Consider the following 21,448-nt stretch of genomic DNA (forward strand, 5'->3'; position numbering starts at 1 on the left):
TTGGTTGTTTTAAAGAGAACTATATGTGAAAATACCCTAAGTTATAACATTTTCCCTTGGAAACAGGCCCAAGTTAAGTCCCTGAATGTGACACTGCAGATCTGACAATGCACACCCAAGAGGTGCTGGTCTGACTGGTTCCCAGAAAGTTCCACCATAGTCAAAGTAGCTATGAGACAATGCAGGTGCGACAGAAGTCTCTTAACTGGAATGTTGCATGTCTGCATGCCTGACATTTGACTGCCAGTGACCACAAAACAACTCATGGGACTACCGAGAGGACTTCTGTACAAAAAGAAGCAGCATTTACAAAATCATTAGTCTATTAGTCACAAGATGAGTAGTGTCTTCCTGGGTACCTTACCTATCGAAAATAAAGTTTTGCTTTTTGTGTGACTCACTTTCACTATGTGTAAATATACACTTTATCATCAAATGTATGTCACATCAAGAACCATACACATATTATTTAAAAGGAAGACATAAATCAAGAGATATTTAGTCATGAGAAAGTGCAGAATGGTAAAAACAGGCCATGAATTGGGATGTTTGTGCCTGCTGCCTGGCTTCTGTTGTTGACTGTTGTGGAGATAGACAAGTGAAGCATGGAGGAGGGGGTGCGATGGTGCTTTGCTGGTGACACTGTCAGTGATTTATTTAGAATTCAAGACACACTTAACCAGCATGGTTACCACAGCATTCTACAGTGATACGCCATCCCATCTGGTTTGCGCTTAGTTCCTATCATTTGTTTTTCAACAGGACAATGACACAACACACGTCCAGGCGGTGTAAGGTCTATTTGACCAAAAAGGAGAGTGATGGAATGCTGCATCAGATGATCTGGCCTCCATAATCACCCGACCTCAACCCAATTGAGATGATTTGTGATTAGTTGGACTGCAGAGTGAAGGAAAAGCAGCCAACAAGTGCCTATCATATGTGGGAACTCCTTCAAGGCTGTTGGAAAAGCATTCCAGGTGAAGCTGGTTGAGAGAATGCCAAGACTGTGCAAAGCTGTCATCAAGGCAAAGGGTGGCTACTTTGAAAAATCTCAAATATAAAATATATATTTTATATGTAGTAACCAAAACACTTTTTTGGGTTACTACATGATTCCATGTGTTATTTCATAGTTTATGTATTCACTATTATTCTACAATGCAGAAAATAGTACAAATAAAGAAAAAACCTTGAATGAGCAGGTGTGTCCAAACTTTTGACTGGTACGGTTTATGAATAAACATTTTGAAAGTTGTTCCAAGGTACAGTGGGGCAAAAAAGTATTTAGTCAACCACCAATTGTGCACGTTCTCCCACTTAAAAAGATGAGAGAGGCCTGTAATTTTCATCATAGGTACACTTCAACTATGGCAGACAAAATGAGAAAAAAAAAATCCAGAAAATCACATTGTAGGATTTGTAATAAATGTATTTGCAAATGATGGTGGAAAATAAGTATTTGGTCAATAACAAAAGTTTATCTCAATACTCAATACCCTTTGTTGGCAATGACAGAGGTCAAACGTTTTCTGTAAGTCTTCACAAGGTTTTCACACACTGTTGCTGGTATTTTGGCCCATTCCTCCATGCAGATCTCCCCTAGAGCAGTGATGTTTTGGGGCTGTTGCTGGGCAACACAGACTTTCAACTCCCTCCAAAGATTTTCTATGGGGTTGAGATCTGGAGACTGGCTAGGCCACTCCAGGACCTTGAAATGCTTCTTACGAAGCCACTCCTTCGTTGCCCGGGCGGTGTGTTTGGAATCATTGTCATGCTGAAAGACCCAGCCACGTTTCATCTTCAATGCCCTTGCTGATGGAAGGAGGTTTTAGCTCAAAATCTCACGATACATGGCCCCATTCATTCTTTCCTTTACACGGATTAGTCGTCCTGGTCCATTTGCAGAAAAACAGCCCCAAAGCATGATGTTTCCACCCCCATGCTTCACAGTAGGTATGGTGTTCTTTGGATGCAACTCAGCATTCTTTGTCCTCCAAACACGACGAGTTGAGTTTTTACCAAAAGGGTATATTTTGGTTTCATCTGACCATATGACATTCTCCCAATCTTCTTCTGGATCATCCAAATGCTCTCTAGAAAACTTCAGAGGGGCCTGGACATATACTGGCTTAAGCAGGGGGACACGTCTGGCACTGCAGGATTTGAGTCCCTGGCGGCGTAGTGTGTTACTGATGGTAGGCTTTGTAACTTTGGTCCCAGCTCTCTGCAGGTCATTCACTAGGTCCCCCTTGTGGTTCTGGGATTTTTGCTCACCGTTCTTGTGATCATTTTGACCCCACGGGGTGAGATCTTGCGTGGAGCCCCAGATCGAGGGAGATTATCAGTGGTCTTGTATGTCTTCCATTTCCTAGCAATTGCTCCCACAGTTGATTTCTTCAAACCAAGCTGCTTACCTTTTGCAGATTCAGTCTTCCCAGCCTGGTACAGGTCTACAATTTTGTTTCTGGTGTCCTTTGACAGCTCTTTGGTCTTGGCCATAGTGGAGTTTGGAGTGTGACTGTTTGAGGTTGTGGACAGGTGTCTTTTATACTGATAACAAGTTCAAACAGGTGCCATTATTACAGGTAACGAGTGGAGGACAGAGGAGCCTCTTAAAGAAGAAGTTACAGGTCTGTGAGAGCCAGACATCTTGCTTGTTTGTAGGTGACCAAATACTTATTTTCCACGATAATTTGCAAATAAATTCATTAAAAATCCTACAATGTGATTTTCTGGATGTTTTTTCCTCATTTTGTCTGTCATATTTGAAGTGTACCTATGATGAAAATGACAGGCCTCTCTCATCTTTTTAAGTGGGAGAACTTGCACAATTGGTGGCTGACTACATACTTTTTTGCCCCACTGTAAATTAAGAAAGTTACCATAGATTGCCATATATTACCTGTTATTTACCAAAATTACAGAAGATTGTTGGACAGCCAATGAGACAGAGTCTGGCTAGGCGATTACGCTACACCCTTTCAATGAACATGTGTGTTCCATCTCTACATATTTCTCAGTATAGATGAACAGCCCCTCCCTCACCTTTCACGACGTATACACTACCAACAGTTCCATGCCTAGTGTACAACACTCACATATACAGTGCCTTGCGAAAGTATTCGGCCCCCTTGGACTTTGCGACCTTTTGCCACATTTCAGGCTTCAAACATAAAGATATAAAACTGTATTTTTTTGTGAAGAATCAACAACAAGTGGGACACAATCATGAAGTGGAACGACATTTATTGGATATTTCAAACTTTTTTAACAAATCAAAAACTGAAAAATTGGGCGTGCAAAATTATTCAGCCCCTTTACTTTCAGTGCAGCAAACTCTCTCCAGAAGTTCAGTGAGGATCTCTGAATGATCCAATGTTGACCTAAATGACTAATGATGATAAATACAATCCACCTGTGTGTAATCAAGTCTCCGTATAAATGCACCTGCACTGTGATAGTCTCAGAGGTCCTTTAAAAGCGCAGAGAGCATCATGAAGAACAAGGAACACACCAGGCAGGTCCGAGATACTGTTGTGAAGAAGTTTAAAGCCGGATTTGGATACAAAAAGATTTCCCAAGCTTTAAACATCCCAAGGAGCACTGTGCAAGCGATAATATTGAAATGGAAGGAGTATCAGACCACTGCAAATCTACCAAGACCTGGCCGTCCCTCTAAACTTTCAGCTCATACAAGGAGAAGACTGATCAGAGATGCAGCCAAGAGGCCCATGATCACTCTGGATGAACTGCAGAGATCTACAGCTGAGGTGGGAGACTCTGTCCATAGGACAACAATCAGTCATATATTGCACAAATCTGGCCTTTATGGAAGAGTGGCAAGAAGAAAGCCATTTCTTAAAGATATCCATAAAAAGTGTTGTTTAAAGTTTGCCACAAGCCACCTGGGAGACACACCAAACATGTGGAAGAAGGTGCTCTGGTCAGATGAAACCAAAATTGAACTTTTTTGGTAACAATGCAAAACGTTATGTTTGGCCTAAAAGCAACACAGCTCATCACCCTGAACACACCATCCCCACTGTCAAACATGGTGGTGGCAGCATCATGGTTTGGGCCTGCTTTTCTTCAGCAGGGACAGGGAAGATGGTTAAAATTGATGGGAAGATGGATGGAGCCAAATACAGGACCATTCTGGAAGAAAACCTGATGGAGTCTGCAAAAGACCTGAGACTGGGACGGAGATTTGTCTTCCAACAAGACAATGATCCAAAACATAATGCAAAATCTACAATGGAATGGTTCAAAAATAAACATATCCAGGTGTTAGAATGGCCAAGTCAAAGTCCAGACCTGAATCCAATCGAGAATCTGTGGAAAGAACTGAAAACTGCTGTTCACAAATGCTCTCCATCCAACCTCACTGAGCTCGAGCTGTTTTGCAAGGAGGAATGGGAAACAATGTTAGTCTCTCGATGTGCAAAACTGATAGAGACATACCCCAAGCGACTTACAGCTGTAATCGCAGCAAAAGGTGGCGCTACAAAGTATTAACTTAAGGGGGCTGAATAATTTTGCACGCTCAATTTTTCAGTTTTTGATTTGTTAAAAAAGTTTGAAATATCCAATAAATGTCGTTCCACTTCATGATTGTGTCCCACTTGTTGTTGATTCTTCACAAAAAAATACAGTTTTATATCTTTATGTTTGAAGCCTGAAATGTGGCAAAAGGTTGCAAAGTTCAAGGGGGCCGAATACTTTCGCAAGGCACTGTAGTGTGGTGGTTAATTTCTTTACTATCAAATGAGGAGAGACAAACGTATCACACAAGTCAGAGTTATACTTCAACTAAATCTTTATTCACTTATTAATAAGGGAGCAGGTCAATACAACACACATATATAAAGTGAATCGATTGAGTGCTTTACGATAATGATGGCTGGTCGATGAATCACCCTCAGATGATTCCTTGAGTGCCCCAAGACAAAGGTACAAAGTTATTTTATAGCCAACATACACCCCCTTCAGTCTACATGACAAACAATAGATGTATGGAATGGGTCACAATGTTAATATTTGGTTGAAAGATACTTATAATTCAGAGCCGACAGTATCTAATGTAAAAACTTCTCATTGTGTACAAACCAGGGTCTGGCCCCGAGTCATCTCTTCCTGGTAACTTCCAGTCAGGCACACATACACTAATCATGCAAGGGAATGCCGTCTTGTTAGGTTTATCTCCAATCCCTTGTAAATCCACTGTCAGTGTTAAATCTCCCAGAGGCCCACTTTCAGTTCACACAGACAGAATAGAGTTATATGAACCCTCTATTCTGTTGCATAAAACAACAACTTGATGCAATAACAGTATTATAACAATCTTGAAATTTCTCTCACAATAGTTGTCAGGAATGAGGTGGGACTGGCAAGTCCTTGATTGGGATAGGACAACTATGCAAGGCCTGCTGCTGTTCCTTGCCCAGTCTGCATGTTTGTACAGGTAAATAGTAGCTTCAGAGAGCAGAAAGCAATGCATAATTTTACTCTCTAATCAGAAAAGCTAAAGCTGTGAAATTAAAAGTATGAGGCTGGCTGTTTTGATGTCATTGCAGTGCCTTTTTCCACTTTCAAGCATTTGTCAGCTTAAATTAACAGGTGTGCCTTATTAAAAGTTAATTTAATCAGTTGTTGTGACAAGGTAGGGGTGGTATACAGAAGATGGCCCTATTTGGTAAAAGACCAAGTCCATATTATGGCAAGAACAGCTCAAATAAGCAAAGAGAAATGACAGTCCATCATTACTTTAAGATATGAAGGTCAGTCAGTCCAGAAAATGTCAAGAACTTTGAACGTTTCTTCAAGTGCAGTCCCCCAACAAATAAGTAGGTGTGTCCAATCTTTTGACTGGTACTGTATAGTTAATCAAATAATCAAATTTTATTGGTCACATACACATGGTTAGCAGATGTTATTGCGAGTGTAGCGAAATGCTTGTGCTTCTAGTTCCGACAGTGCAGTAATATCTAACAAGTAATCTAACGATTTCACCACAACTACCTAATACACACAAATCTAAGTAAAGGGATAGAATAAATATATGGATGAGCGATGAACAAGCAGCAGTCTGATGGCCTTGAGATGGAAGCTGTTGTTCAGTCTTTTAGTCCCAGATTTGATGCACCTGTACTGACCTCGCCTTCTGGATGGTAGTGGGGTGAATAGACAGTGGCTTGGATGGTTGTTGTCCTTGATGATCTTTTTGGCCATCCTGTGACATCGTGTGCTGTAGGTGTCCCAGAGGGCTGGTAGTTTGCCCCCGGTGATGCATTGGGCAGACCGCACCACCCTCTGGAGAGCCTTGCGGTTGTGGGCGGTGCAGTTGCCATTGAGACCATGGGCTCAACGGCAAGCTTAATGATGAGCTTGGATGGTACTATGGTGTTGAATGCTGAGCTGTAGTCAATGAACAGCATTCTTTAATAAATATGCCTCTTGTCCAGATAGGATAGGGCAGTGTGGACCTATTGGGGGTGGTATGCAAATTGAAGTAGGACTAGGATGGCAGGTAAAGTGGAGGTGATATGATCCTTGACTAGTCTCTCAAAGCACTTCCTGATCACAGAAATGAGTGCTATGGGGCGATAGTAATTTAGTTATGTTACCTTTGCCTTCTTGGGTACAGGAACAAAGGTGGCCATCTTGAAGCATGTGGGGACAGCAGACTGGGATAGGGAGAGATTGAATATGTCCGTAAACACACCAGCCAGTTGGTCTGCACATGCTCTGAGGACGTGGCTAGGGATGCCAGCCTTGCGAGGGTTAACACAATTAAATGTCTTACTCACATCGGCCACAGAGGAGGAGAGCCCACAGTCCTTGGTAGCGGGCCGCGTCGGTGGCACTGTATTATCCTCAAAGCGGGCAAAGAAGGTATTTAGTTTGTCTGGAAGCAAGACGTTGGTGTCCGTGTGGCTAGTTTTATTTTTGTAGTCCGTGATTGTCTGTAGACCCTGCCACATACGTCTCGTGTCTGAGCCGTTGAATTGCGACTCCACTTTGTCCCTAAACCGTCATTTTGCTTGTTTGATTGGCTTGTGGAGGGAATAACTACACTGTTTGTATTCGGCCATATTCCCAATCATCTTTCCATGGTGTAATGCGGTGGTTTGCGCTTTCAATTTAGCGAGAATGCCGCCATCTATACACGGTTTCTGGTTAGGGTAGGTTTAAATAATTACAGTGGGTACAACATATCCAATGCACTCACTCAACAAATCAGTGTATAAATCGATATTATTCTCGATATTAGGCTGCCCGGAACATTTCCCAGTCTGCGTCATCAAAACAATCTTGAAGCGTGGATTCCGATTAGTCAGACCAGCGTTGAATAGTTCTATTCACGGGTACATCCTGTTTGAGTTTCTGCCTATAGGACGGGAGGAGAAAAATTGAGTCATGGTCAGATTTGCCGTAGGGAGGAAGGGAGAGGGCCTTGTATGCATCGCGGAAGTTAGAGAAGCAGTGATCCAGTGTATTGCCCGCACGAGTGCTACAATCAATATGCTGATAGAATTTAGGTAGCCTTGTTCTCAAATTTACTTTGTTAAAATCCCCAGCTACAATAAATAAATACAGTCTCGGGATATATGGTTTCAGTGAAGTTCCTTGAGAGGCCGTCGTGGGATCGGCTTGAGGGGGGATATTCACGGCTGTGACAAAAACCGAAGAGAATTCTCTTGGGAGATAATATGGTCAGCATTTGATTGTGAGGAATTCTAGGTCAGGTGAACAAAAAGGACTTGAGTTCCTGTATGTTGTTACGATTACACCATGAGTTGTTAAAACATACATTATATTGCTGTGTTCATCATTCTGTGACATGGAAGGGCAGACCCCACAGTATAAACATACTCTGCATTATTACAAGAGTTTAGTATATGGGAGAAAGCCTGCCACTTTGTGTGCTCACTGCTCTGCAGAGGTAGTGGAATATACCTGGCCCAATTTACTGCCTCAGTACAATACATCAGCCTCAGGGGAAGGAGGGAGAGAGGGAAGAAGAGATGGAGAGAGAGAGACATTGCTATTTCAGCACCACAGGCTTTCTCTACAGGTTTTTTTCCTTCCATAGATTTTCTCTTATCATTATTCTACCACATAATGCTGTGTAAACCTATGCTCAACAAACATTAGGTGATATTACACACTAGGATTCTGATGACGTGGAGGCTTTCTTGAGGCTTTTCTCACAAAGGGTTTCTTGGAATAGCAAACAAAGGAAGCCATAGGGGAGTTTAAGTGTCTACACCTTTGCTCTGCATACACAACTCAGTCTACCATCACTCCCCTTGTCTCGCCCCAGGGTGACAGCTGACAAAATATGCCAAGACTTGGAGAGATTAATTGTATACATAGACTAGGCTACCATGTATTCAGAACTAAGACAGGATATCAACATTGGGAACTGAAAGGGATTAAGTACATCTATTGAGTTGTGAAACAGTGAAAAGATGGCAAATGGAAGACACAGTAGGGAGAGCTGGAGAGAAACTGGGACTTGGGAGTGGCCAAAGAAGAGAAAAGATTGAATGTTAGGAAGGCCATGATAATGGAGGAGAAAATTCACAGAGGAAATTTAAGAAACCTGATGATGATGTGTTTGAACACAATGCTGAATGGGTGTCAAACAGGAGAGGTGGTTATGAAACTAGCTCAGAGTGTACACTGTAGCACCAGTCACATTGTGTATTACCACCAGCCACCTGTGTGGACACTACATTACCAGGGTACAGGTCTCTCACCTGCAGCGAAGCCTGGACAGGGCCTCATCAAAGTCATTCCTCAGGAACAGGTCCATTGCTGCCATGCAGTCCTCCAGGGCCAAAGACAGGTCCGACTTCTGGGACCTGAGACACAGAAAAGGGGTAAAGGGGACAGAGAGATGAAGCATAGGTCAATTAAGTACCTACCCATTGCTTCTCAGTGCAGGACCAAAATGTTAGAATAACACATTATATTCTTGACATTGTTGAATGAAAGAAGCTGATTACTGCCAACTTCCCAGTGGACCTAAATATATTCTATTATTTTATGAATGAAACCCAGGACAAAACCTGTGTTTGTTCATGTCAACTAGGTGACATGTCTGAGTTCTATGTAGAGTAGCAGCCTGTAGAGTAGGATGACACAGCTTTAATGACAAAGGAGCACTTCACTGGCTCCATCTACAGTAACGGATATCTTTAAAAAGAGCCACGTCACTTGTTTTCTCTCCCAGGCAGCTCTGCTGCAGTGCCCCTGTTCTGTTGTTAGTGGGGGTGTGGGGGGGGGGGGGGGGGGGGGGGGCAAGGGGAACACGGACAACCTCCAAACATTCTGTGAGGAGTGTAGGTCATGATATTGTCTCACTTTCCCACCCAATCTGAGCAGGCTTTTACACTGAACAAAAATATAAACGCAACAAGTAAAGTGTTGGTCCCATGATTCATGAGCTGAAATAAAAGATCCCAGAAATGTTCCATATGCACAAAAAGCTTTTTTCTCTCAAATGTTGTGCACATATTTGTTTACATCCCTGTTAGTGACCATTTGTCCTTTGTCAAGATAATCCATCCACCTGACAGGTGTGGTATATCAAGAAACTGATTAAACAGCATGATTATTACACAGGTACACCTTGTGCTGGGGACAATAAAAGGCTATTCTAAAATGTTCCATTTTGTCACACAACGCAATGCCACAGATGTCTCAAGTTGCAGGAGCATGCAATTGGCATGCTAACTGCAGGAATGTCCACCAGAGCTGTTGCCAGATAATTGAATGTTAATTTCTCTACCATAAGCCGCATCCAACGTTGTTGTAGAGATTTAGGCAGTACATCCAACCGGCCTCACAACCACAGACCACGTGTAACCACTCCAGCTGGACAGCTGATGAAATTGTGGGTTTGCACAACAAAACCAACCAAACTCTGGGTTTGCACCACACAACCAACCAAACTCATCTGTGTGGTCGTCCTCTTCACCAGGGTCTTGACATGATTGCAGTTTGGCGTCGTAACCGACTTCAGTGGGAAAATGCTCACCTTTGATGGCCACTGTCATGCTGGAGATGTGTGCTCTTGGGCAGATGATGATGACGTCGTGTAGGCGAGCGGTTTGCAGATGTCACCATTGTGAAGAAGAATGCCCCATGGTGGTGGTGGGGTTATGGTATAAGCTACACACAACGAACACAATGGCATTTTATCGATGGCAATTTGCATGCACAGAGATACCGTGACGAGATCCTGAGGCCCATTGAGGTGCCATTCATCTGCCGCCATCACCTCATGTTTCAGCATGATAATGCACAGCCCCATGTCGAAAGGATCTGTAAACAATTCCTGGAAGCTGAAAATGTCCCGGTTCTTCCATGGCCTGCATTCTCACCAGACATTTCACCAATGGTGAAATACCAATGGGATACTCTGGATTGAAGTGTACCACGGCGTGTTCCAGTTCCCGTCAATATCCAGCAACTTCACACAGCCATTGAAGAGGAGTGGAACAACATTCCACAATCAACAGCCTGATCAACTATATGCAAAGGAGAAGTCACGCTGCATGAGGAAAATGGTGGTCACACCAGATACCATACATTTTTTTAAAGGTATCTGTGACCAACCAATGCATATCTGTATTCCCAGTCATGTGAAATCCATAGATTAGGGCCTAAATAATTTATTTCAATTGACTGATTTCCTTATTTGAAATTGCTGCATGTTGCATTTATATTTTTGTTCAGTGTACATGGTTTTCACTGCATCTACTATTGAGTGTTCTTTTACTGCTATCAGCCTAACGCTAGATTTTTCTTATCTGACAAGATTGGATTCTTTTCACTGTTTCTTCAGTGAGCTGCTTTCTCATTCGCTCTGCATCAAATTACAGGTCTTTCAAATGGGTGATTTAATTAAAAAAATAAGTGGGGTTTCACCACATCTTTTAATATAAAGCTAGAATCTTCATCCAAACAAATCTCTGTTGGTGATGTCAAGACTCTCCATTAAAAACAATAGAGCACTATGTACAGTTGAAGTCGGAAGTTCACATACACCTGACTAAATACATTTAAACTCACAATTTCTGACATTTAATCCTAGTAAAGATTCCCTGTCTTAGATCAGTTAGGATCACCACTTTATTTTAAGAATGTGAAATGCCAGAGTAATAGTAGAGAGAATAATTTATTTCAGCTTTTATTTATTTCATCACATTCCCAGTGGGTCAGATGTTTACATACACTCAATTAGTATTTGGTAGCATTGGCTTTAAATTGTTTAACTTGGGTCAAACGTTTTGGGTAGCCTTCCACAAGCTTTCCACAAAAAGTTGGGTGAATTTTGGCCCATTCTTCCTGACAGAGCTGGTGTAACAGTGTCAGGCTTGTAGGCCTCCTTGCTCGCACACGCTTTTTCAGTTCTGCCCACAAATGTTCTATAGGATTGAGGTCAGGGCTTTGTGATGGCCACCCCAATACCTTGACTTTCTTGTCCTTAAGGCATTTTGCCACAACTTCGGAAGTATGCTTGGTGTCATTGACCATTTGAAAGACCCATTTGCGACAAACCTTTAACTTCCTGACTGATGTCTTGAGATGTTGCTTCAATATATCCACATAATGTTACTTCCTCATGATGCCATCTATTTTGTGAAGTGCACCAGTCCCTCCTTCAGCAAAGCACCCCCACAACATGATGCTGCCACCCCAGTGCTTCACGGTTGAGATGGTATTCTTCGGCTTGCAAGCCTCCCCCCTTTTACCTCCAAACACAAAGATGGTAATTATGGCCAAACTGTTCTATTTTTGTTCAGACCAGAGGACATTTCTCCAAAAAGTGTGATCTTTATCCCCATGTGCAGTTGCAAACCGTAGTCTGGCTTTATGACGGTTTTGGAGCAGTGGCTTCCTCCTTGCTGAGCGGCCTTTCAGGTTATGTCGATATACAGTGCCTTGCGAAAGTATTCGGCCCCCTTGAACTTTGCGACCTTTTGCCACATTTCAGGCTTCAAACATAAAGATATAAAACTGTATTTGTTTGTGAAGAATCAACAACAAGTGGGACACAATCATGAAGTGGAACGACATTTATTGGATATTTCAAACTTTTTTAACAAATCAAAAACTGAAAAATTGGGCGTGCAAAATTATTCAGCCCCCTTAAGTTAATACTTTGTAGCGCCACCTTTTGCTGCAATTACAGCTGTAAGTCGCTTGGGGTATGTCTCTATCAGTTTTGCACATTGAGAGACTGAAATTTTTTCCCATTCCTCCTTGCAAAACAGCTCGAGCTCAGTGAGGTTGGATGGAGAGCATTTGTGAACAGCAGTTTTCAGTTCTTTCCACAGATTCTCGATTGGATTCAGGTCTGGACTTTGACTTGGCCATTCTAACACCTGGATATGTTTATTTTTGAACCATTCCATTGTAGATTTTGCTTTATGTTTTGGATCATTGTCTTGTTGGAAGACAAATCTCCGTCCCAGTCTCAGGTCTTTTGCAGACTCCATCAGGTTTTCTTCCAGAATGGTCCTGTATTTGGCTCCATCCATCTTCCCATCAATTTTAACCATCTTCCCTGTCCCTGCTGAAGAAAAGCAGGCCCAAACCATGATGCTGCCACCACCATGTTTGACAGTGGGGATGGTGTGTTCAGTGTGATGAGCTGTGTTGCTTTTACGCCAAACATAACGTTTTGCATTGTTGCCAAAAAGTTCAATTTTGGTTTCATCTGACCAGAGCACCTTCTTCCACATGTTTGGTGTGTCTCCCAGGTGGCTTGTGGCAAACTTTAAACAACACTTTTTATGGATATCTTTAAGAAATGGCTTTCTTCTTGCCACTCTTCCATAAAGGCCAGATTTGTGCAATATACGACTGATTGTTGTCCTATGGACAGAGTCTCCCACCTCAGCTGTAGATCTCTGCAGTTCATCCAGAGTGATCATGGGCCTCTTGGCTGCATCTCTGATCAGTCTTCTCCTTGTATGAGCTGAAAGTTTAGAGGGACGGCCAGGTCTTGGTAGATTTGCAGTGGTCTGATACTCCTTCCATTTCAATATTATCGCTTGCACAGTGCTCCTTGGGATGTTTAAAGCTTGGGAAATCTTTTTGTATCCAAATCCGGCTTTAAACTTCTTCACAACAGTATCTCGGACCTGCCTGGTGTGTTCCTTGTTCTTCATGATGCTCTCTGCGCTTTTAACGGACCTCTGAGACTATCACAGTGCAGGTGCATTTATACGGAGACTTGATTACACACAGGTGGATTGTATTTATCATCATTAGTCATTTAGGGCAACATTGGATCATTCAGAGATCCTCACTGAACTTCTGGAGAGAGTTTGCTGCACTGAAAGTAAAGGGGCTGAATAATTTTGCACGCCCAATTTTTCAGTTTTTGATTTGTTAAAAAAGTTTGAAATATCCAATAAATGTTGTTCCACTTCATGATTGTGTCCCACTTGTTGTTGATTCTTCGCAAAAAAATACAGTTTTATATCTTTATGTTTGAAGCCTGAAATGTCGCAAAAGGTCGCAAAGTTCAAGGGGGCCGAATACTTTCGCAAGGCACTGTAGGACTAGTTTTACTGTGGATATAGATACTTTTGTACCTGTTTCCTCCAGCATCTTCACAAGGTCCTTTGCTGCTGTTCTGGGATTGTTTAGCACTTTTCGCACCAAAGTATGTTCATCTTTAGGAGACAGAACTTGTCTCCTTCCTGAGCGGTATGACGGCTGTGTGGTCCCATGGTGTTTATACTTGCGTACTATTGTTTGTACAGATGAATGTGGTACCTTCAGGCGTTTGGAAATTGCTCTCAAGGATGAACAAGACTTGTGGAGGTCTACAATTTGTTTCTGAGGTCTTGGCTGATTTCTTGCGATTTTCCCATGATGTCAAGCAAAGAGGCATTGAGTTTGAAGGTAGGCCTTGAAATACATCCACAGGTACACCTCCAATTGATTCAAATTATGTCAATTAGCCTAACAAAAGCTTCTAAAGCCATGACATAATTTTCCAGATTTTTCCAAACTGTTTAAAGGCACAGTCAACTTAGTGTATGTAAACTTCTGACCCACTGGAATTGTGATACAGTGAATTATAAGTAAAATAATCTCTCTGTAAACAACTGTTGAAAAAATGGCTTGTGTCATGCACAAAGTCGATGTCCTAACCGACTTGCCAAAACTATAGTTTGTCAACAAGAAATTTGTGGAGTGGTTGAAAAACGAGTTAATGACTCCAACCTAAGTGTATGTAAACTTCCAACTTCAACTGTACTTTCATTGATTAACATGTTTTATGTTTGTTTACAACAGATATTTTAGAAAGGATCTGTACCTTTGAAGCCACGGTGTGACCACAATAACATTTCATAAAAAGGTTCCAAGAAAGCTGTCCAGAGTTATACCTAGAAAGACACAGCAACAATTTGGCTGAGGCCTCTGAAGTTCACAACAAAGTGGGGGTTCGTCACACTATTTGCCAAACTGTACCATACCTAAACCACCCCAAGCTTAACAGTCCCAAAGTCGACATAATGTCTTCTCAGCAAATTGGGCTCATGGACACAATGTATTGAACCAAACAATGGAGTCTGGCTGACACAACTGAGGAGAATCTCTACAATGAAGACTGCTAACTGACATCCCTTTACATTCCTGCAGATCAGTGATACATAGGACTTCTTTATGCTAGACCAGGGCAACATTGATGGGGTGGGAACCATAAAAAATCTAAATTCATCATTAGGGGCAGAAGTGTCTCGTGGGTCTGTTCAACGACATCCATACCAACACATGCAGTCAGAGCCGGCCTTAACCCTTTGGGTGCCCAAATGGGGCCCCACCTTGTAAACCAAACATTGTAGCGGCCCTGCTCTTGACAGCGGAGATTTAAAATAAAAAAATTACAGCAAGTTTGCTGTAGTTCTACACATTTTGCCATGGGCGGAGAAAAGATTTAGCAATTTTATAATTCATTTCATGCAATTCTACTAATTTTGTCATGAGACGAAGAGACAAATTAGCAGTTTTACAGCTAATTTACTGCAATTGTACACCTTCTGCCATAGGGTGGAGAGAAATGTTTACAGGTTTTAGTATGATATCTGAGTGAGAATGACTAACAAAATCAATGGGAGCCCCACGCTCTGTGATTCGACCAATCTAAAAAACAAATCCTGAAATGGGCTAATTGAGTGACTGTCCGTGACTGACATAAGAGGAAAAACTGCTGATGCGCAAACAAATTTCGAAATTGCACCTTAAGTACTATTTTAACTCAACAGTAAGTTGAGACCGCAATTGAGTTCTCGCAACTGAGTTTCTATGTTTCCTAAATGAATCCACGGGCCTACAAGAGGGTGTACTGCCAGTTGCCCATCCCTGTGCTAGACCATGGTTGAAATCTCTCAAACTATGAGTCCACTAGGGATCATATGGAACAACAAGCCTGTATTTCCACTCATTCACAGGCTAATGACATGGGGATGACCATACCATCCATCCAACCTATGACCAGCACCAGCCTGTAACTTCCTGCTCACTAACACACAGTGATGAATGTCAGCGCAACACAGACAGTCTAGGGCCTAATAGTATCACACACAGTCATGAACATATTCAATTCACTTAGTTATAATGAAATGTATAAGCAATACCTGAAAAGTAATGCAGTATAAAGATACAGAAAGATGGATGCATTCCAGTAGCTTCTGTATTTCCATCTAAAAAGGTCCATAAAGCCCAGTTTCAAATCAGTTGCTACAATCAGTACACCACCTTTAATAAAATGTGATATTTCTTATTGAATAAAGAAAACCTGCTGACGCACATCAAAAATGTCAAGTGACTTGGCTGTTATGTTGGAAAGCAAGTTAAGTTGTTTATCAGACCAAAGATAGCAAACTTGTCCAGCAGAGAGTACCGATGTAAATCAGACAACTCAAGAAGACTTGTTCAAGAGACAGTGCTAAAGCAGGACAATGTAGTTTAACATTGGCCTATTGGCTACTATGGCCATTTGAATGAACATAGCACACTTATAAAGACGGTTAACCATCAACTCAACAGGGGAATAATGTAGGTGGGTCTGAGAAATGGCATGATAATGTACACATAATGGAGGCTATTGTTTCCTGAAAGGTTGTACATAGTATACATCCAGATAATTAATGAATTGAAGTCAGCAACTCTCTGATGCTGATTTATTTGGAGAGAAACTTGAACACAAAACACACACACAAAGATAGAGTGACAAAACATAGCTTTTACCTGACTTCCTCCTGAATTCTTTCACCACTGTTATTTTCCATTGAATTAAAGTACTGGAGGCTGAGTAACAGAAAGGCAAACAAAGCACTACAGCAGTAAAACAAGCTGCTCCTAAACACAGCGAAGTCATGAGACAAAAGAGATGAGGTGGATCTTTAAAAAACCTGTCCAGTTTTACTGGATACAGCTCAATTACAAATCCTCTCTTATTTCAATCAGTCAAAATCAGAAATGATTCATAGTGACAGTATATCCCATTCAAAGACACACACACACACACACACACACACAAAACCACAAACTCAGCATCTCTCTGTTTACTTCAACACATTGTCAGTACCTATCACTTCACCACGCAGCAGTATCTACATAACTCTTACCCGTTTGATAGAGTTTCTGCTTCTCCTGACATTTTCATCTGGCAGACAGAGTACTAGAGGGAAGTAAAGACAGCAAACGCAGAAGATAATTGACTATCTCTGGCTCCGGCCTTTCCAGCAGCGCAGCCCGACACACTGTCTCCTTCTGGCAACAGCAGCAGCAGCAGGCAGTAGAGGGGAGGAAGATCGCAGCTCTTAATAAGATTGGGATGACTATCACACGTAGGGAAACTAAACATCTTCCACCCCCCAACTCTCTGCATCCAAACACACATGCATACACACTCTATCGCTCTCACACACACAGTCCCTAAACTCTCTTCCTATCCCACCTCTTCCCATCATCACACTCACGCTACACACTGCAGTCGCCTCACTGATTGGCTGAGGCAGTGGCAGGGCTGGCCTAGCCGCACAGGACTCCAGTCAAATGATAAACAACAAAAATCATACACAAAAAAAGGAACTATGCAGCACAGATAAGAGGTACCCTGGCTATTACATCAACCGAAGAGGACAGGCAACTGCACTCAAACTATCAAAAATAAAAAAAATATTCAGGTACTAATTCAGATCTCTGAATATATTGAATAGACGATTTTAAAATCACTCAGTAAGATTCCGTACAGAGATGTAAAGTGACTTCATGCCAGTGAGAGGAAGAGTCCTGTAAAGAAGGAAGCCTTTACTGCAGTGACTCAGGCTAACTACTGCCGCAGCACAGACACACTGCCCACTATAACATAGCCAGTAGGACAGAGCCAGTAGGACAGAGCCAGTAGGACAGAGCCAATAGGACAGAGCTAGTAGAACACTGTGTAGCGTTTAGGAGCTTAGGAGAGGTTGAGAGATGAGTACCATTGAGACCCAGTAATTACACCACAGCCAATCGCTTTGAAAGTGAATGACCCATGAAAGGAGCCAGCCACTTGTCAGAATGAGCTCTCAGACAGCTGTCTACATTTAAGTCATAGAGGAGAAGTGATCTGAAACATGGTAAATCTGTAAATCTCAAGACACAGGAAAGAGGTCAGCTCATGCACACACACTTACAGTGTTCTATTAGCTTTCTCTCTGACATCTGTTAAGCTGAATCAGTTGACGTTTTTAAATCTATGAGCACTAGGACAGCATCCAGAGGTTCAATTTAGTCCAAAAACATTTTTGGGCTCCTGCTCTTTTTGCGTCAGTGGAATTGCTTTGTGTTATACATGATCATGGGAAAGCAATTTATTTCAGGGACAGCTCCACCTTCAATCATGTGATGTCAATAAAACTGTGTGGTCACAACAACAGCCTTCTTCCCACATGTGAGAAGCATTGGTGAGAGGTGAGAGGCATTGAAATGTAATAATATCTCTATGGATGACAAGGTAGGCTCATCTTACTCTTGGTCAATCCCTGCCTGGACCGGAGCTGAGATTGCCAGCTTTAATGGCATCCTTATCTGAATGATTGATAAATTGAACAGCAGGAAGGAGCGATGTCACTTACTTGAAATCTGTGACTTTGGGGTCAAGTTCTGGACTGTTTATGATGGACAACCTAGAAGCAAACCATGCTGTTATAAAATGTTTATATTAATCAAATCCCATTCAATGCCTTGGCACAATGAGGATAAATATAGTTTTCACAGAAACTGTTCCATGTTTTTCATGTAAACTTACAGTGTTGGGCAGCCATTGGGGTCGGCTGAGATTTCTTTCACCTGCAGGGCGTCCCTAGGGTCACAGTATAACAGACAGAACAGTAAGTACTAGGGATGTGTCTCATTTACCAATGCTGAGATCACCAATGGTAATACAAGGCCTCTACTGTAGATGCTATTCTTTGGAGACATTTACCATTGTAGTTTATGTTTATATTTCAGTGAATGGGTTTCCCTAAGTAGCTTTATATTCAGCACAGTGTATTTTTCTTTATCAAAGCAAGTCACCTGAGAGGGGTTGGTAGCTGTTGCTTTCTTTTACATAGGCCTTACTCCAGAATAACTATCAGTTGAACAATTTGTGTAAATACTTTGTAACAAGCTAGTTACTAATTAGCCTGTTACTGTGCAGTTTAGTTCTTTCCTTTTTGTATTTTTGAAGAAAAGAGTTGTATGAATTCCGTAACTGCCAATAAATATTTGTTAACATGATATTACAAAGGTTTTCCTTAACAGTAAACGTAATTTTACTTAACTGAACTTCCTTGACTGTACACTTATCTCCAGATGTAACCACTGGTGATGGCATGTAATGTTAAAGAGCCACGTGGTGGTCCTGTGATTACAAATGTGCTTTACCTAGATTATACTTTATAGAAATGTATCTTAGATTATACTTTAGAGAAGCTATTCCTATGTTTTTGAGTCTGAAAATCAACTGATTTGATGTGTAGAAAAAGTAATCTAAAGTGGCTTCATTTTCTTATTTACTTTGCAGAATTGAGATATATTACATTTCCTACTACATGCTGTCTCCATCTCAATGCTAATATAACAGCTGGCAATAACATTCCAATTTCTGTCAAATAAAAAAAGTATCATAATCAGAATACGTACATAATCACTCAATATTTATCAAATCCGTCTGCCACGTCTTCAATAACCTGATAGGTAATCTAAAATCATCACACAAATCAATCATTAAACACTAGGCAGGTTTCCATTGACCTAGATTTATTCGACAAAAAGAAATGTCGCAAAAGAAATCCTTGCTAAATATGTATTGGAAACGGCAGATATAGAAGACATTTTCTAAAGATAACGTTTTTATTCGTTCGACAAATGATGGAAACGGTATTTTTCGAATAAATTATGCAGAATAAAGGTCTAATAATGTTTCTTAGCAGGACAATTATTGTCTTAATTTTGGTGAATCCCAAAATTACTTCGCCATGCTTTTCTGGTTTGTTGGCGAATTTCAAGATATAATTATTTCAGATCTACAGGAATGCAGGTTTCACCATGGCACTGATCGTGGCTATACATTGGCATGATAATTATTAGAGTATGGCATATCAGTAAAATGCTGGCTTTCGTGGGCTACCTGAGACATGAAACAGATTGGTTGGAGGACATGCAGGCTGTCGCCAATATATTAATGCGCAATTTGCCTAAATGGGTAATGGAAACAGTTCAACCAATATATTTTTATTCGACACTGTAGGTTTGGGTGTCACGTCATTACGCCCAGACGTTTATAATCGACAGAAGATAATTAAATCAAAACGCAGCTTAGCAGGTAATTGTTGCATCGGGTTTCTATGCAAACTTTCTAAATGTCGACAAACATAACTGGACAAGTTAATGGAAACATAGCTACTGTTCTGACCACAAATACAACATGCTTAGACTACTGTAGACTGTAAATACAAATATTGCTGGGTTTATTCGTAAAAAAAACGTTGTCAAGGCTACTACAACTAGCCTACTGTATAGTTCCGTGGATTTTGCGACTCACCCTTTGCTGCCATTTTTCTTCACGCTGCGTCTCCAACTAGTGATAACACTCATTCCACTGCACTGAAATACTGTAAACTTGCAGAATATCCAGAAAAAAGTGCGGCGCCTGATTATCCTTAAAATGACACACGGTTTTTACCTGTGCGCAGGTGATAATGTATCTGGCGAGTGTTTGAGAAAGTATGAGGAAGAGGTTGTGTCTTCTTGATAACTATATTCCTCTTTCCTGACCTAGTTTTTTTTAAGTGGATGTACTCATCACTATTATAACCAGATCCCGTTTAAAGTGTAATGGAATGTGGGTCAGTAGTACTGCTACAAGGTCTTAGAGCGCTCCAATACAGCCCCACAGTGGTGGTGTCATGATACCCGTAAAACCTAGCGGTCAAACAGGGAAATGGTTCCAATCGTTTTTCCACCATTCATTTTTCCCATAGGGGATATTAGAAACACTTAAAATAAGGGCTGTGTTTTGTGTAGGCTTACCCTGGCGTGACGTTTTGATAACCATCCCAATCTCTCTCGTACAAGTGGACTTTTATAATTTTATCAATATATTCGGGTCTATTTACTCTCAGATTCTGAAATGCTAATTAGCGTAAAAGTAGACATCAGGCAAAACAACAAATCACTACAAGCTCCTGAATGTCATCTGTAGCTGACACTTTTGCTAACGGGTATTGTGTAACAGTAAAACTTGCACAAGATAGTTCACAGAATTGTCCATTTAAAGATATGTAGCCAATTTTATTCCTTACTGCATTTAGCTAACAGATAGTTAATCCAGAGATACTTACCATTGCCTCGATTCGGCAGTCTCGTCCAGATCATCATGTCATTTGTAGTTCTTTATGATAGCCACATTAGCATTACATTTTTTGGGGTTAAAGACAGGTGACTATATTGATAAATCAACTTGCCCTATAGAGATTTACACAGTTATCAAACCTACATGAAACACAGGTCTTATTTGACGTGTTTCTAAAATCCAGTATGTGAAAATTGAATGGTGGGGAAACGATTGGAACCATTTCCCTGTTTGACTGTTAGGTTAAGTGTATTATGTTTCCTACTGTGGTATTCTAGAGAGCAATAATGTATTTTTGGAGGCACTACCTCCGCTATAGTTCGTTGGACAAAGCCTATGGGGAAATTGAGTTTTTTGATAAACAACGAAAATAAGGTCTGTGGTAAACACCGGTTTAGGAGATCTTATATATTCTGCTCTATGATAATCTTAATCAGCTAGTCACTTTGTGAATTTTGAAGCATTTCTGAAATACATTTAAAGAGCTACTGTCCTGTAGGTCATTGCTCCAACCCTAATCTAGCGCCC

The 21,448-nt window shown here is 41.2% G+C and overlaps 1 protein-coding gene across 6 annotated transcripts in view; it reads right to left on the reverse strand.

Moving 5' to 3' along the window:
* ttc39a (tetratricopeptide repeat domain 39A) overlaps window positions 1-20,472 on the reverse strand; it is a 44,928-nt gene extending 24,456 nt beyond the window's left edge. Inside the window, exons 1-5 of one of the 6 annotated variants that reach the window (XM_036978195.1) lie at window positions 20,111-20,472; window positions 19,210-19,268; window positions 18,332-18,385; window positions 18,159-18,209; window positions 8,766-8,870 (exon numbers count right to left, since the gene is read on the reverse strand). In XM_036978195.1, the coding sequence (XP_036834090.1) occupies window positions 8,766-8,870; window positions 18,159-18,209; window positions 18,332-18,385; window positions 19,210-19,211 (212 nt within the window). In that variant the 5' untranslated portion in view covers window positions 19,212-19,268; window positions 20,111-20,472. Of the gene's footprint in view, window positions 1-8,765; window positions 8,871-16,664; window positions 17,083-18,158; window positions 18,210-18,331; window positions 18,386-19,209; window positions 19,269-20,110 lie in introns of those variants that run through there. The other 5 variants (XM_036978194.1, XM_036978197.1, XM_036978196.1 and 2 more) reach the window with 5 other exon arrangements.
* Between the last annotated feature and the right edge of the window lie 976 nt (window positions 20,473-21,448).

This window comes from Oncorhynchus mykiss, chromosome 5 (assembly GCF_013265735.2).
Source record: "Oncorhynchus mykiss isolate Arlee chromosome 5, USDA_OmykA_1.1, whole genome shotgun sequence".
Lineage (NCBI taxonomy): Eukaryota > Metazoa > Chordata > Actinopteri > Salmoniformes > Salmonidae > Oncorhynchus > Oncorhynchus mykiss.